General features: G+C 43.6%; 1 protein-coding gene across 4 annotated transcripts in view; it reads left to right on the top strand.

Moving 5' to 3' along the window:
• The window catches only part of MYOF (myoferlin), a 175,547-nt gene that overhangs the window by 92,543 nt on the left and 66,454 nt on the right, over positions 1-16,550 (top strand). For all 4 annotated transcript variants that reach the window (XM_033224721.1, XM_033224716.1, XM_033224736.1 and 1 more), the window contains 6 exons: positions 230-346; positions 7,078-7,255; positions 8,488-8,612; positions 11,030-11,136; positions 13,490-13,682; positions 15,627-15,782. In XM_033224721.1, coding sequence (XP_033080612.1) covers positions 230-346; positions 7,078-7,255; positions 8,488-8,612; positions 11,030-11,136; positions 13,490-13,682; positions 15,627-15,782 — 876 coding nt within the window. The remainder of the gene's footprint in view (positions 1-229; positions 347-7,077; positions 7,256-8,487; positions 8,613-11,029; positions 11,137-13,489; positions 13,683-15,626; positions 15,783-16,550) is intronic.

Genomic DNA, 16,550 nt, shown 5'->3' with positions numbered 1-16,550 from the left:
AAGGTGGCTATGAATCAGCATTGGTTAAATGCTGCATTGGCTAAAGCAAGTGGCTCTTCTTTCAAATACCAGAGACCTGAATCCAGCTGGGAGAGTTGCCGACTGATTCATTTTGAAAGTTAGGGCCATGGGAAGGAGAAACTTTTTGCAGTTGTATTAGCCTGACTAGAGACACAATTCTTTTTGCTATTACTACCTAGAGGAATAATCCTGGATTATTGCCTTTCAGGGGGAAGGAGTTGCCTACAGAGGCAGGATCTTGGTTGAATTAGTCACTTTTCTTGAGAAGACACCACCAGATAAAAAGCTTGAGCCCATTGCAAATGATGACCTGCTGGTTGTTGAGGTAAATGTTAGAGAGTGAATAATGTATGGTATAGAAAAGGAGACCTCCAGGGACTGAAGGGGTAGCTGGGGGTGTTGGAAGGCAACCCAACTCACAATGAACGCACTCATCTGGATGTTTCTACAATAGCCCTATGAGAATTGCTTCATCCTTTGAGATGTTAATACCCTATTGAAAACTGGCAAGAGCACTGATATGGTTTTTGCACAAACTGAATGACCTGTTTGCTAACTGGTGTTGGGGGTCATGGGGAAGTGGCCGTTAACAGTCACTTCTTGCTGGCACCAAGAACTATAGGTGCCACCACTACTCATTTCCATTTTCAGAGGTGGCTGGTGGGCCTCAGGCTTCCCAGCATGGGAGGGCAGGTGTGCTGAGGGCTCACATTGCAATGGCTGTGAACCCTGCTTCCTCCTTGAAGACAGGAAATCTTCCCAGTTGACTTCCCCAACCATTTCTGAGAATCCAGATCGATGTCCGTGTGTTGCACAAATTTGAATTGTTTGCCAGCACAGCCAGCTCATGGATACCCGTCTGTCTGAGGCCCTCCTTGCTGGGTTGCAAATCACTGCCAGCCCCCCCAGCTGCCCCAGGCTGCTGTCACCCTCTGTTCCAAGCACACAGGATAGGCCCTGCCCTGATTTCCCCACTTTACAGCAGAAACCAAACAGCAACTTTTAAAAAGCTTTCACTTTCAGTTTTTGGGATAAGAATAAGAAAATACAGTAAAACGGGTGACAATGTGGTTGCAAAATGTGGCTATTTTCAAAGCTCATAGGGTCAGGCTGGTGTTCTGGGTCCCTGACAGTCAGCTTTCCTGTCTACTCACAGCCTGTCTCCTTGTGGCAGGACTGGGTTCTCCATGCTCTCCCCAAACTCCTGTGGTGCCCAGAACACATCTTCATGCGAGTCCAGGCCCAACTGCCATGAGTTCTCCAGCGAGCCTGGGCCTTTTCCCTCTAGTCATCCGATGTCTGCCTGTTACATCAGCTCCCTTTGCAGGATGATTGACAGGGAGAATAGCCATGCCCTTTAACAGAAACTATCCCTCCTTCCCCAGAGCAATATGGCCTTGCTCATTGACTCCAGAAGACAGCTATATCAGGAGGTTAGCATCCAAAGCAGTCTTCTGGATTCCCCAGGCTTCACATGTTTGAGACATCCGTGGTCCAGTGCTTGAGCTGTACTAATTTCATTCCTGTCTCCTCCTTTGAGAGGAAAGGAGCAGGCTCCTGAGACTGCCCTCTCTCCACCCCACAGCCTCAGGAAGGAACCTAGCATCGCCACAGCAGCAAGCCACGGGGCATCCGTGTAACTTCACACTGGAAAAAGAAATAGTTCTCCCCCATGAATTATTACGGCAAAGATGATCCTTTGTTTTGTTTTCTTACTAGTTAAGGACAAAAGTCAATAAGGTCCTGGTCATAGTCTTTCTGTCTATTCCACAACATGATCCACTCCGAAGTCCAGGAATTACAATAGATCTTGAGGAAAACTTAAGAAAAGGAAAAAAAAGGGAGGGAGAGTGGGAAAAGGGGCTGTTTCCATGCTAGTTACAGCCAGGATCATGCAAGAGAATAGCCAGAAACCACTTGGAGGCCTCCGTAGAGACACATGGTGGTTTTTGACTTGAGTAGTTACAGATTGGAGTTGGCTCTTGAAATGTTGGTTGGAATTCAGGGTTATGCACAAATGCCACCATGGACATTCAACCATTATGGTACCTCTTTATTTTGTTCCATCACCAGAATGTAATTTAAGTTCATGCTGCTCCTCTTTGTTTTAAACAACTGTAGCTGCAGGGAGAAGTTCTTGAGAAAGAGACCCAAGAAAATATTTTTAAAATGCTTTATTAACTGGAGTGCAAAACAAAATTAGTTTTCTTCACTGCAAATAGTTAAACACATACAGGCAAAGAAGCTTATTTCATTAATTTAGTGTAAAAGCAAAAAAAAAATCAACAATATATATTGCCCACGGTGTATGTCAACAGAATAAAAGAAGAACTTTTTATTGACTGGTAAACAAAACAGAATTCATTTTCTTTGCTCTGAATAATTAAACACAGACAGCAAAATAGCTCATCTTTTTAATTAAATAAATTTAATAAAATCAAAAGTGAAATGAAGCAAAAATTTTAAAAACCTAACAGCGTTACAGAATAGGAGAGAAACGGGGACTCTGAAGATGTAGCCACACTTCAAGCAACCAGGGACCCCAGGAGAGAGTGAAATGAGCAGATCTGTGCACCTGCCAGAAGGACTGAATGAATGAATGCAGTCAACCTACAACATGATCATGACCCTTGTCCGTCTTCAAAGGTCCTCTGTTCTGGGTGTTGTGCAGCTAACAAAACTTTTTGGTAAAGCTAAAGAGGCTGCAACAAACGGGCAACTTTGTTGCCAAAAAGCCAAGCGCTCCCCATCTTTCTAAAGCAGAACTGAGCTATTGCTCCCGGTGGGCCTGGTCAACAGAGGCTGCAGTGCAGGAGGGATGCAGCAGGTTCAGCCTGGCCACTTCCATAGTAAGAATCAGGCAGATAGAAGATCAAGTGTTGCCAACCCAGTGTTGTTCTAATACCTGCTGGCTTCTGGAACCTCTGCCCTGCCTCTAAAGGACCCCATTTTTTTTGGTCTCCAGGATCAAGAGTCTGTTGTTGGACCGCTTTCTCCCTGCTCCTCTTTCGCCAGTCTCCTTAGATGTGACTGAATGTATTTTGGGAGCATTCTATGCACTTGCATTCTCCCTCCTACTCAACTACAATCTCCTTGAGAGCTCTCATTGGCCTGGCCCACATTAAGGGCTCAAAAATATTGCTAGAAACAGCACCTTCAGGTTCTTCCAGCTGCTCCATCAGGTGTCAGCTCCCTTTAGTAGACACACCGAAGGTGGCATGCTGGGCAGTGTTCACTTGTACCTGATCTCCTTGTCACTGACCTTTAGTGTCCCATGCCTTGTGTGTCCACAGCCACTTTCAAGAACTCTTAGCTCTTATCGATATCTTGCTTGACAGAAATCACCTCCTTTTCGAAATCGACTGCTGAAACTTTATACCACCTTATCTACAAGGTGCACTAGTCACTGATGATCAGAAAGAGAGTCCCAAGGCCCTTAACCCCACCTGAGTCCAATAGACTACAACTTATATTCTTTTTTTTTTTTTTTTCTGAGACAGAGTTTTACTCTTGTTGCCTAGACTGGAGTGCAATGGTGTGATCTTGGCTCACTGAAACCTCCACCTCCTGGGTTCAAGCGATTTTCTTGCCTCAGCCTCCCAAGTAGCTGGGGTTACTGGCACCTCTCATCATGCCCGGCTAATTTTTTGTATTTTTAGTAGAGATGGAGTTTCACCATGTTGGCCAGGCTGGTCTGGAACTCCTGACCTCAGGTGATCCACTGGCCTTGGTCCCCCAGTGCTGGGATTACAGGCGTGAGCCACCGCACCCAGCCCAATTTATGTTCTTTAATTTTCTCATGTTGTAGGCAGGTCTTGTCCCAGGCTCTGTTCTTCTCTGAATGGTGTTTGTTGTTCCTTCCCCGCGCTACCTCTTTGTGCCCTGAGGGCAGAGAGGAAGTGGGAAAGGTCTGAGGGAGCAGCAGAATTCTCAGCTGCCTGAATCATGGAGGGTAGCCTGGCTCTGGGGCGGGTGAGCAGATGGTGGAGGTGCTCTTCCTGGAGTCTTGGCTTGCCTGGTGATCCCAGGAGCTGCTCTGTCTTCAGCGGCTTGCTCACAGTGTGTTCCCTCTCTGTTGGGAATTGTGCTGATGGCCAGAAGCCCAAACTATTGCTTTTAGGGCTCTGACTCTCCAGGGAGGGTCCTATCAGGGATTCTGTGGGTCATTTTGCAGGCTCTGCATGAGAGCATCCACAGAGTTCTAATGGAATCCTGGCCATGTGGAGGCCTGAGGGCAGAGCCGGCCCAGCTGCAGTATCATCCCTGTAGTTCCCACCACACCTCTGAGCCTCCCCATGAACCTTCTCCATCCTGTGCAGCCCCTGGCTTAACAGATGGCTCCAGCTTAAATACCGGCCATTTTCTCCTGGGCCCTGACTCGGGTCACAAATTATGTTTCCTATTTTTAGCTCCTTCCCTTTTCTCCTATCATGCTAGTTGGTTTACAAAGAAGAAGTTATATTATATATAGTTCTGACTAATCCAAATAACTTCCTGCTTTTTCGTTTTGACACAATTCAAGCTCAAACCCAGAATTTCCACATCATTCTGGACCACGGGTATTCCAGGGGGCTTAGCTGTGAGTAGCTGAGCAGAGCTCTTGATAAGTGGCATGCTCCCCTATTCCCCCTCTATCAAGGTGACAGTGGACTAAGCTAGGGAGGCTTTTAGACTCACAATGCCCAGGTTAAAGCTTCCTCAGGTCATTCAATGTGCAGCTCCTAAAACCAATGTTTTAGGAAGACTTTTTAGAAAGATTGAGGCCTAGAAGGGATTTGACAAAACCCTATTGGAGGGTTTTATTATACCATGTCAAAAACTCCTTTAACCAAAATGGAGACTCTGTAATAGAAGGATGTTCAGGGGTTCTTCAAGACCACAAGCTTCAGTCACTGTCAGAAGTTCTTAAAACAGTCCTCAAAAATTTAAAAATTCCATCCAGGCACGGCGGCTCATGCCTATAATCCCAGCACTTTGGGAGGCCGAGGCAGGCGGGTCACTTGAGGTCAGGAGTTAGAGACCAGCCTGGCCAACATGGTAAAACCCCGTGTCTACTAAAAATACAAAAATTAGCCAGGTGTGGTGACACACGCCTGTAATCCCAGCTACTTGGGAGGCTGAGGCAGGAGAATCACTTGAACCCGGGAGGCAGAAGTTGCAATGAGCCAAGATTGAACCACTGTACTCCAGCCAGGGCGAAAGAGTGAGACACAGTCTTAAAAAAAAAAAAAGAATTAAAAATTCTACTTCTGGGTATATACCCAAAATAATTAAAAGCAGAGACTGGGTACCATCAGAGTTCTAGAATAGACACAGGATGCGGATAGTATTGCATGGCAGAATGCACAGGACATAATGAAACACAGCAACCTAAACCATTGCATGGCTCTTTGCCAAAAGAAGGCATAGTGCCTGAAGATCTGTGGGAATATGTCTCATAAAGAAGGAGATATGCCAGCTGAGCAAGGATTTGGGGCAGGATATGGATTCAAGAGATTTTATGTGCCCATGAAGGAAGGCCTGAAGGGCTCATGGTCATTTCTGGTAGGCTGGTAGGTACTCAGTGTGGTTATTGTTGACCCTATCTTCGACTCTCTCACTAAACCAGTAATTTAAAAAGAAAAAGGAAGGTTTGGGGCTGGGCGTGGTGGTTCATGCCTGTAATCCCAGCATTTTGGGAGGCTGAGGAGGGCGGATCACGAGGTCAGGAGATCGAGACCATCCTGGCTTACACGGTGAAACCCCGTCTCTACTAAAAATACAAAAAATTAGCCAGGTGCAGTGGAGGGTGCCTGTAGTCCCAGCTATTCGGGAGGCTGAGGCAGGAGAATGGCATGAACCTGGAGGCGGAGCTTCCAGTGAGCCAAGATTGTGCCACCGCACTTCAGCCTGAGTGACAGAGTGAGACTGTCTCAGGAAAAAAAAAAGAAAAGGAAGGTTTGATTTCCATTTCAATTTAAAATAAATTTACCTTATTTCCCTATTTTTATTTATATCTGACATTAAAATCTTTATTGTTATTTGTGATCAGAAAATTAATACTTTAGCTGGGTGCAGTGGCACACACCTGTAGTCGCAGCTAGTTGGGAGGCTGAGGCCAGAGGATCACTTGAGCCCCCAAGAGGTTGAGGCTGTAGTGAGCCTTGATTGTGCCATTGCACTCCAACCTAGTGACAGCGCAAGACCCTGCCTCAAAAAAAAAAAGAAAAATGAAAATTACTACTTCATTCAAAATCATTAAAAATGTGTAAGTTAGAATGTAAAGTTTGCCATAATCTCTCTACCTTCTCCAACATAACTGCTGTTAACAATTTGAGTTATATTCCTCCAGACCTTCTTTATGAATATGCCAATAGTAAAATATCTATTTAATAGATTTACTTAAAATATACTGGTTTTTTTTTTTTTTTTTTTTTTTTGAGACGCAGTCTTGCTCTGTCAACCAGGCTAGATGCAGTGGCACGATCTTGGCTCACTGCAACCTCTGTCTCCCGGGTTCAAGTGATTCTCGTGCCTCAGCCTCCCAAGTAGCTGGGATTACAGGTGTGCACCACCATGCCCGGCTAATTTTTGTATTTTTAGTAGAGACGGGGTTTCACCGTGTTGGCCAGGATGGTCTTGAACTCCTGACCTCAACTGATCCACTCACCTCGGGCTCCCAAAGTGCTGGGATTACAGGCATGAGCCACTGCGCCCAGCCCAAAAAATACTCTTTTGTCATGGTTGCACATATGGATCTATTTAAGTCTTTTTATGAACTTTCATTCTATTTTATGGATGTAACATAACTTGTTTAACAAGTGGCCTACTGAAAGATGTGTGTACTGTTTTCATTTTTTTCCCTCCATTTCAGTCAATGCCACAAGGGACATTCTAGTGCTTCTATCTTTGCTCACTTGTATGAGCGCAAGAGGAACTGCTGGGTCCAAGAACATTCTCCCCTGTCATTTCATTCAGCACTACTTACTAGGTTTAGAATTGCATCTGCTAGAAATCCACATATAAATAAGGACAAAAGGCCTTTCAGTGAACCTTCTGTCTGCTCACACTTTATAGAAATACCAGCGAAGGCGGAAGTACAGCCTGTCTGCTGTGTTTCATTCGGCCACCATGTTGCAAGATGTCGGTGAGGCCATTCAGTTTGAAGTCAGCATTGGGAACTATGGCAACAAATTTGACACCACCTGTAAACCTTTGGCGTCAACAACTCAATACAGCCGTGCTGTATTTGATGGTAAGATTGGCACTAACCGTTTTCTCCTCTGCACGTTGACAGTGGGTGCACCACGGGACTGGAAGCAAGCACTGTGTCTTCCCTCTGGCACTGTTCTCCCCAGCCTATGGTTAGTGGAAAGGAAAAGGTTGAATGAGGAAGAGAGTATGGTTGGGGTTCAGGCACCTTAAAGACTGGCCAAACCCAAGAAATTGCAGGTCCCATTGCCAGAGGTTGAACCCCAATGCCACCCTCTCCCCAGCCAGCTTTAACATTGGTTTTGCCATGTAAGACCCCAAGGTAGCCATTGTGCTAAGTACTGAGCTCCCCAAAGCAGCTTCTACCCCTACAAAGCCCCAAATCTTTCTGAGGTGGAGTAGTTGAAATGAATGGGACTCTGGCTCAGATACTGGGAAACCATGCTTCTGATCTTCACTCTGTCACTCACCAGCCTGTGACCTTAACCGCATCACTGAATTCTAACCCTCAGTTTCTTTGTCTTCTCCGGAGTTGATGTGAGGATTAAATAGCTGTATTTGAACAAAGATGGGTAAGAAATGATTCCTGATTTTAAGGAGCTTACATTCTAGTCTATAAAAATAAATCATAATAGAAAGCAAGGTATGAGAATTTCCAATAAAACTGTCAACAAATTGAGAGTACAGAGAAGGGAGAGAGGAATACTGATCACATTTCCCAACAGCATTGCCAGAGTTTTAACTTAATTTTTGTACAATCAGTTTTAAAATATAAGACATCCTAGAAAATATCAGCTAATAATTCTTAATCACGGTAAGGCTCTAGTACCAAACCCTATGTAGCCAGCTAAAGCTTTCAAAGAACAGGAAATTCTTTCCTTTTGCCCACTTCCAACAAAAACATTTATTTAGAAGAACAATTTTTAGGGACTAACATGTTCAGTCTAGCTTCCTGTGTGGTCTGTATTTTCTGCTGCCATGTTAGGAAACCATCTTTGATGTTCAGATATGTGGCCCTGAATCACTAAACGATCCTGAGATTGCTGTGCTCTGTCTACTAGGGTGTCTCAGAGAAAATTTCAGAACAGACTGAATGAAAAAGAGCTTCCTAGTCTTCAATTGCTTAATTGAGTCAAATTAAAGCACCAGATCACCTCAAGCTATTCCCTAAGCCTGTGGATTAATCAATCAGCAGCTCAGTCTGCGCATCTCTTTAATAAACATGCTGTCATTTTAAGTGTTCAGTGTTCATTGACCCCCAATGTTTTATACCAGGGAACTACTATTATTACTTGCCTTGGGCCCACACCAAGCCAGTTGTTACCCTGACTTCATACTGGGAGGATATTAGTCATCGCCTGGATGCGGTGAACACTCTCCTAGTTATGGCAGAACGACTGGTAAGTTTCTCTTTTTCTGCATTTCCTTTTCACCAGGCAGGGTGAATTAGGTATTAGGATGCAGGCCAGGCCACTATAACACAAAACAGTGCTCAATACAGTGATCAATAAGGTAAGAGCAATGTCTCTAGGAAAAGTGGAGGTAGATGGTCCTAAGTTAGTATGGAGGTTCAGTGGTATTGGGGACCCAGACTCTTACCCCCGGGTTGCTCTGCCATCACTCAGTAGTTATCATTGTCTGCATGGTAGAGGCAACTCACTACTACATCTGCCCTCCAGCCTGAGGGGAGCGGTGGTAAACAGTGGGGAGAAGATGACATCAGCCTTTCTCTTGAAGGGAAAGATGCAGAAGTCATACTCCTAATTTCTACTCACTTTCTACTGGCCAGAATCCAGTCATACAGCCACATGTGACTCCAAGGAAGGTGGAAAATGTAGTCTTATGCCTGGGCAGGCACATGCCCAGATAAAAATTTTTTTACTGTGGAAGAGGGGAGGATGAAAAAGGTAGGAGTGGGGGTGGAATAGGAACTCATAGTTTCTGCCTTAATTTTTGTGTGGAGAATGGTTCATTCCAATAGCAATATAAAACTCTGAAAACTTTGCAGTGGAAATCTCCACTGCAGGAAGAGGTAGCTTAGAGGAACCAATGTCTGACACATTCCACTCTTGCTGCAGACTAGAGGAACTTCTTTTGTTTGGAGGTTGGGGATTTCCTTTGGTGCAAACTGCATATATATGATATCTGTGATTATTCGTCTAGTTGACATTGGTCAACTAGATTGGCGAGGAGAAGGGGATATGTTTGGGATATTTCTAATTAAGCAAAAATACCAAGTTACTTGGCCAGGTGCAGTGGCTCAGCCAGTAATCCCAGCACTTTGGGAGACCAAGGTGGGCGATCACTTGAGGTCAGGAGGCAGAGACCAGCCTGGTCAGCACGGTGAAACCCTATCTCTACTAAAAATACAAAAGAAATGACCTGGGCATGGTGATGTGAGCCTGTAATCCCAGCTACTAGGGAGGCTTAGACAGGAGAATCGCTTGAACCCGGGAGACGAAGGTTGCAGTGAGCCAAGAGAGCGCCATTACACTCTAGCCTGGACAGAGTGAGACTCTGTCTAAAAATATGTATATATACACCAAGTTACTCCTGTCAGGTAGTGATAAAATCCATCTGGCTTTGGTGCTTTGGTTTCCAAATTATGTTAATATTAATTTTTTAAAGATCTAATCTCTACCAGGGCTGGACCAAAACATATGGGGTTTTAGGAGTATACTTGATCTAAAACTCTATGGCAAAATGTGGAATATTTTACATTATAAAGGCAATCTGGGAGGATAACTATAGGTTTAATATGACTTAATCATAACTGTCCCTAAAATAAAGTTGCAGTTGATAGGCAATGTACATCTCAAAGGCATTGGTGGAGAATTAGTTGCACCTGTGTTCTAACTGCGTTTGCGATGCTCTTCAGCAGTTTTCACCCTGGTTCTTCTTATCAGCTCCCTCCACTGACCAAGCTGCCTAATGCAGACAGGATGGTGGCTTTCCCTATCCCCTGATTGGGATTTTTGATACTCATGGTAGGCTCTTCTTCAGCTTCTCTGTTGGCAGGTGCTCAATGAGATAGAACCACATGTTCTGAGCTTATCTCGTACTTTCTCTGCCCCAGTCCGTAAATCGCCATTTCTCCAAGCAACTGTTTCCTTTGAGTGGGGAATAGCATTTTAGAAACAAGATCTGGGTACTAGAGTGCTCACTACTACTGAAATATCATTGCTTCTAGGCCTTCTTGGCAAACGAATTTGCACACATACACATGTCTATTTATTTCTATATCTATCAATATATTAAAAGCCATGACTTCATAAAGATACTTCCAATTCCAGTCCAGTACCACGAGGTTTATTCTAGTCCTCCGTGTTTCTGTATCTCTAACTTTCTTCTCCAGCGGTGAGAAATCTGGCCTTCGTTATCCTCAATATATTTGCTCCTTGGTTCAATCCTAAAATCTGTAGGTAAACCACTGTGAAAAATAAGCCTACTAATTAGAGTTCAATATGTTTATGGGTTTGTTTTGTTTGTTTGTTTGTTTGTTTTTTGTTTTTTTTTGTTTTTTGTTTTTTGTTTTTTTACCTTTTAACAAAGAGTACATGGTCAAAATACTGTGTTCCAAAAGTTACTTGGGTTAGTTTAGTGTAATTATGTTATTCATCTGAAATGGAATTAGGTCTGTTTTATTTCTGGTTATATTCCACTTTAGGGTTCCCTCTCCTATCTTTGCTGGTTTCGTTTTATTTGTTTTTTGAATATATAACAATATTTACATGATTTCAAAGGTTAAACTATATGAAAAGGTATAATGGCATAATAAACAATTATCAATTATTTCCTCTCTTTTCAAATTCTTCAGCAAACAAATCTAGAGGCTCTAAAATCAGGGATACAAGGTAAAATTCCTGCAAACCAGCTGGCTGAATTGTGGCTGAAGCTAATAGATGAAGTTATAGAAGACACGAGGTACAGTGATCTTACACCTATCTCAGAATTTTTATCCAGGCTCTCCTCCCTGAAATTCTAAGACTGTAAAGCCTGAGGAATTGTTTCTAATGTTTGTCTAAGAAGTGATTTTGAATTGTTCAAACTTCGTAAAAAGCCCTCACTGGGAGGAGCGCCTGAATCACCACCAGGAAAAGCTCCACTTTCTGATTTGGTGCCAGTTCTAAAGTAGCCTAGGGAGGCTGAGGTCCCCACTCCCGGAAGCACATCCCAGGCAGCCTCAGGCAAGGGATGGGGAGGGGAGGAAGAAGCAAGCCTGAGCCTCTGCTTCTCATCAACCCAAGGATGACCCCCACCCTGGAGAAGGGTGACTTCTGGCTTCTACGGAGAATGGAATCTGGGGGTGGAGCATCGATTTTGCCATTCAGAACAATATCTCTAATTCATAAACATATTTTTAGAAACTGCCTTTTTACTTGCTCTTTTACTGAATGCCTAATGAACACTGTGGCCAAGCCTCTGTTAGGCAAAACCAGTAGATTTGACTTGAACCAGCGGACCTTTCATAACCGATGAGGGGAAACAGCTCAGATCTTTTAGCATGTGGAAATCAAAGGGGGAAGTGATTTGTTACAAACTCATTTTAAATATTGGTTATTAAAGCAGTGGACAGGGAAGTTCTGAAAGAAAAGCATATTGAATGCTTTCCACAAGCAAAAAGGCCTTTATTCCCCACTCTGGGCTAACGCCCTAAGTCACCCTGTCTTCTTGTGCCTCCTAGTGGTAAAGCCGGTAATTGAAACGCAACCCAAATCAAAGTACTACTGGAGCGCTTGTTTAAATTCTGAATGTTAGAGCTGGGTCCTAAGGGATCATGTCCTTCAGTCTCCTTATCTTGTAAATGAGAAAACAGAGGCCCAAAGAGGTGAAATGACGTATCTGATGCCCAGAGCTAGGTTTGACAACTCAGCCCCTCTTCCTGCCACATATTTCACAGTCAACATCTATTTGTCCAAGGCCCCAAGTGTGACTTTTGAACTAGTAGCTTCCAGATATCTTTTTGCCTCAAAGTCTTACTCTGGGGAATTAACTCTTCAAGTGCAATGCCATAGTTATTTATGAAATCAAACAGAAACATTTGGTAATAACTTTCATGGAGAAAATGTCTGTGAATTTTAAGATTTACAGTCATCTATTTATAGTTCTGATATGAGCTGTTTTTGAGGAATCAAATTGGAATCTTTTAAAACTTTATGTAACAGGAAATTCAGTGTTTAAGGGAAGTCATGCTAGGATTTTCTTCACTGAAGAAGCTGGGTGAAATTCAAGTGAGTGGAAATTCTAGGTAGGGACACTGTGAATAGAGCTTCCTGAACCTGCTGAAAACCTCACCCAGTGTCCACCAGATGCCATGGTGAGAGGGAAGGCCTGGCAGCAGAAGGCTAATTCTGGCCCCAGCTCAGCCGTTCTCAGTAACCCTTGGGGGTCTCATCACAACACATCCAAGTTCTCATATTGAATGGAGATTTGGCCTACATGGGTGGTTCATAAATCTTTCTGGAGTTCATGGGCCCCTTTGAGAATCTGATGAGATGATGATGATAAAGATGACAATGAGATGATGATGAGGATGGCAACGTTGTTTAGACTTTGCTACGCAACTGTTCTAAATGCTTTCCATACAGCAACTCATTTCCTTCTCACAACAGCCCTAAAAAGTATGTCCCACATTTGAAAATAGGAGGACAAGGAAGTAAGTTGACTGGTCAAGACAATAGAACTAGTAAAGAATGGAGCCACGCTTAGTACCCAGGTTGTTGGCTCCAAAGCCTATGTTTATCATTACATCACACTACGTGTTGACACAGATAGACACAGTTTTCTTTATAAGTTCCAGAGTTTCACAGACCTTCTAAGACCCACCCACAGACTGCTTAGAGGCCCAGGATTCCCTAAGTTAACTATGCTTCAGCTAAATGGTCTCTAAGCTCCCTTCCTCTTCCATCATTTTGGGGGTCTGTAAAATGATTATAGACAGCAGAAGAAGGGAAAGCCAGTTTCTCTCAGCTGCCACTGTTTGCATCTTCTTTCCAGTGACTCCTCGGGCCATAAGTTAAACTCTAAGGCCTAAAACAGCTTTTGGATTTTCATCTCCCTGTATTCCTTATGAACATTAAGAGACTGGCAGGTCTGCTCTGGCAATGCCAGATGCATTCAACTCCCAGCGTAAACTAGGCAATGCTTTGTAGATTCAGTTAGGAGGTCGATGTGGTTTGCAAGATGGAAATCAAACATAAATGTATTTGACCGTTCTGAAGCCTAAAATTAGGTTATTCTTCAAATCCTCTCTTTCTTTTTTTCTTCCTTTTTCTAGATACACGTTGCCTCTCACAGAAGGAAAAGCCAACATCACAGTTCTCGATACTCAGATCCGAAAGCTCCGATTCAGATTTCTCTCCCAGATACATGAGGCGGCTGTGAGGATGAGGTCGGAAGCCACAGACGTGAAGTCCACACTGGCAGAAATTGAGGACTGGCTTGATAAATTAATGCAGCTGACTGAAGAGGTAGGACTTTTAAACTACACGAACGTCACCTGATATGGGAGAAGGGCTCTGCGAAATGGCACCAAGAATAGGGTGGTGGAAAGAGAATCTACTACATTATCTTGGATATTGAGCAGATCTGACAGATTGTAAAAATCAGTGAGTAACTGGGCTGAGGATGCTAGTGATGAATGTGATTGAAATCAGAGCAGGGGAATAATTTTGAGTTGGTGATCTTGGAAATGTCTTCAAAAGTGGAAAAATCATTAGCATTTTCATGGTACTGTTGGAGAATATTTCGAATGATCTTTGTAGTTCAGAGGATTAAAATGTCAGCTTTGGCTGGGGTTGGGAAGACCTGAATTTGAACCTTGCTTCTACCATGTATAACATTGGGCTAGGCCGGGTGTGGTGGCTCAAGCCTGTAATCCCAGCACTTTGGGAGGCCGAGACTGGCGGATCACGAGGTCAGGAGATCGAGACCATCATGGCTAACATGGTGAAACCCTGTCTCTACTAAAAAAATACAAAAAATTAGCCGGGCGAGGTGGCAGGCGCCTGTAGTCCCAGCTACTCGGGAGGCTGAGGCAGGAGAATGGCGTGAACCTGGGAGGCGGAGCTTGCAGTGAGCTGAGATCTGGCCACTGCACTCCAGCCTGGGTGACAGAGCAAGACTCCGTCTCAAAAAAAAAAAAAAACAAAACATTGGGCAAGTTATTCAACCTCTCCGAGCCTCAGTTTCCCCATCTGTAAAATGGAGATAAACATAGCGCTTACTAGTTAGCTTTGTTGTGTGAAGATTTTAAAAAGATGGTGGGTGTAAAAATGTCCATCAATGATAGACTGGATTAAGAAAATGTGGCACATACACACCATGGAATACTATGCAGCCATTAAAAGGATGAGTTCATGTCCTTTGTAGGGACGTGGATGAAGCTGGAAACCATCATTCTCAGCAAACTATTACAAGGACAGAAAACCAAATACTGCATGTTCTCACTCATAGGTGGGAACTGAACAATGAGAACATTTGGACATAGGGCGAGGGACATCACACACTGGGACCTGTTGGGGGGTGGGAGACTGGGGGAGGGATAGCATTAAGAGAAATACCTAATGTAAATGACGAGTTGATGGATACAGCAAACCAACACGGCACATGTATACCTATGTAACAAACCTGCACGTTGTGCACATGTACCCTAGAACTTAAAGTATATGTGTATATATATATATGTGTGTGTGTGTGTGTGTGTGTATACATATATATATATATATATATATATACACTCTTTACATTCTCTTCCTGTCTCAGAAATCAGAGGGTTAGGTAGGTAGTCATATATTTGTTGGTAGAAATACACTTGAAAAAGCACACAGGATTGTAGGTAATTTAATTTTCTACTTTGTATGCTTTGGTACTTTCACAGGGTTTTATAGTGGACTTAGGAGAAGCAATTTTTTATACCACTGTGTGCCAATAGGGACATTTGAATATCCAGCCCTGGAAGCTGGATAATCTCCTTTACAATCAGAAAAAAAGAGGTTTGAAAACAAAATTAATATTTCAGATTTGGCAAATATTGGATGGTGAACCAGAGACCCTGTGTCCTGTAAAATATATGCAATTATAACCCTTTGACTGCCGCTGGTAGCTTTCTTCAAATGATGCTTGAGATAAGATGGAATATTTTCTAAGATACCTCCCAGAGAAGAGTAGGAGGGGCTTTTGCTAGGTGAAGCTGTGCCTCTGCTTCTCACCCTTCCCTTTGGCCTGCCTCCCGGCCCTGCAAACTCACAGTGTGGTCCTAGAAGATGGGAGCTCAGGAATTTGAGACAGAGCCCTAACCATAGCATTTCTTTGCTAAATGAGTCCCTGAGGGTCCAGCTTGCAGGGTCTTCAGTCCCTCTCCATTTAGACTAACCATGACTGTGCTTCCTCTTCCACCCAATCCTCATGACCAGCCACAGAACAGCATGCCTGACATCATCATCTGGATGATCCGGGGAGAGAAGAGACTGGCCTATGCACGAATTCCCGCACATCAGGTCTTATACTCCACCAGTGGTGAGAATGCATCTGGAAAATACTGTGGGAAAACCCAAACCATCTTTCTGAAGGTACATGTCTTCACTGTGTCACGTGAAACACACTAAATGCAAAAGCTGTATTCCTGAGAAGGGGCTGCTTTATGTCATTTGCTAATCATTGAACAGTGAGGCTGTTTGGGATCAATTCCAGCCCATTCTGGTCCCTCCCTCTGGGGTGATGATTCTGAGAGTGTGATCTGAGGTGGGCTGGCTTTCAATCAAGGACACCTCCTTAGATGTCTTTGTGACGTTAATATAAACATGGCATTGTGAATGCTTTGCTTTCTGGCATGAATATTTCACTTCTAATGTCTCATGCAAGGCAGTGCCTGTCTTCCTTTCATTCTAGTGAATGTTGGGGAAAGAAAGAGAAAGCAGTAGAGCTGGTCCATGGAATCTGTTGCTCTAACCAAATGAGCAATAGATTGAATCAATTTCAGTTTGATGAACCAATCAAAGTGAATATTTTTGACAATCGTAACTTTAGGGAAGATATTCTGAGTATTTTTAGAGTTATAGACCCTCTTAAGTGCCTGACGAAAACCACAGGCCATCTCCCCCAGGGAAATGCACACTGCGCATGCAGCTAATATTTTGCATAGAATTTAGGAGCTTTATACAGCCCATAAGCCCATTCTAGGGTCCCGTATTAAGAACTCTGTGTGTGCATATGGGGAATCAAAGGTGAACCTAGGGCCGGAAACAAAGAAATCAGAATAATTCCCATTACTATGTTTTGACATCTCTCTGGCCAACCCCAACTGGAGTTCTTTGGATTTGGGACACAGAAATAACAAT

The sequence above is a fragment of the Trachypithecus francoisi genome, unplaced genomic scaffold, assembly GCF_009764315.1.
Source record: "Trachypithecus francoisi isolate TF-2019V2 unplaced genomic scaffold, Tfra_2.0 Contig01436, whole genome shotgun sequence".
NCBI lineage: Eukaryota > Metazoa > Chordata > Mammalia > Primates > Cercopithecidae > Trachypithecus > Trachypithecus francoisi.
The sequence above is the reverse complement of the archived record's forward strand: the minus strand, read 5'-3'. Positions and strand labels throughout refer to the sequence as shown.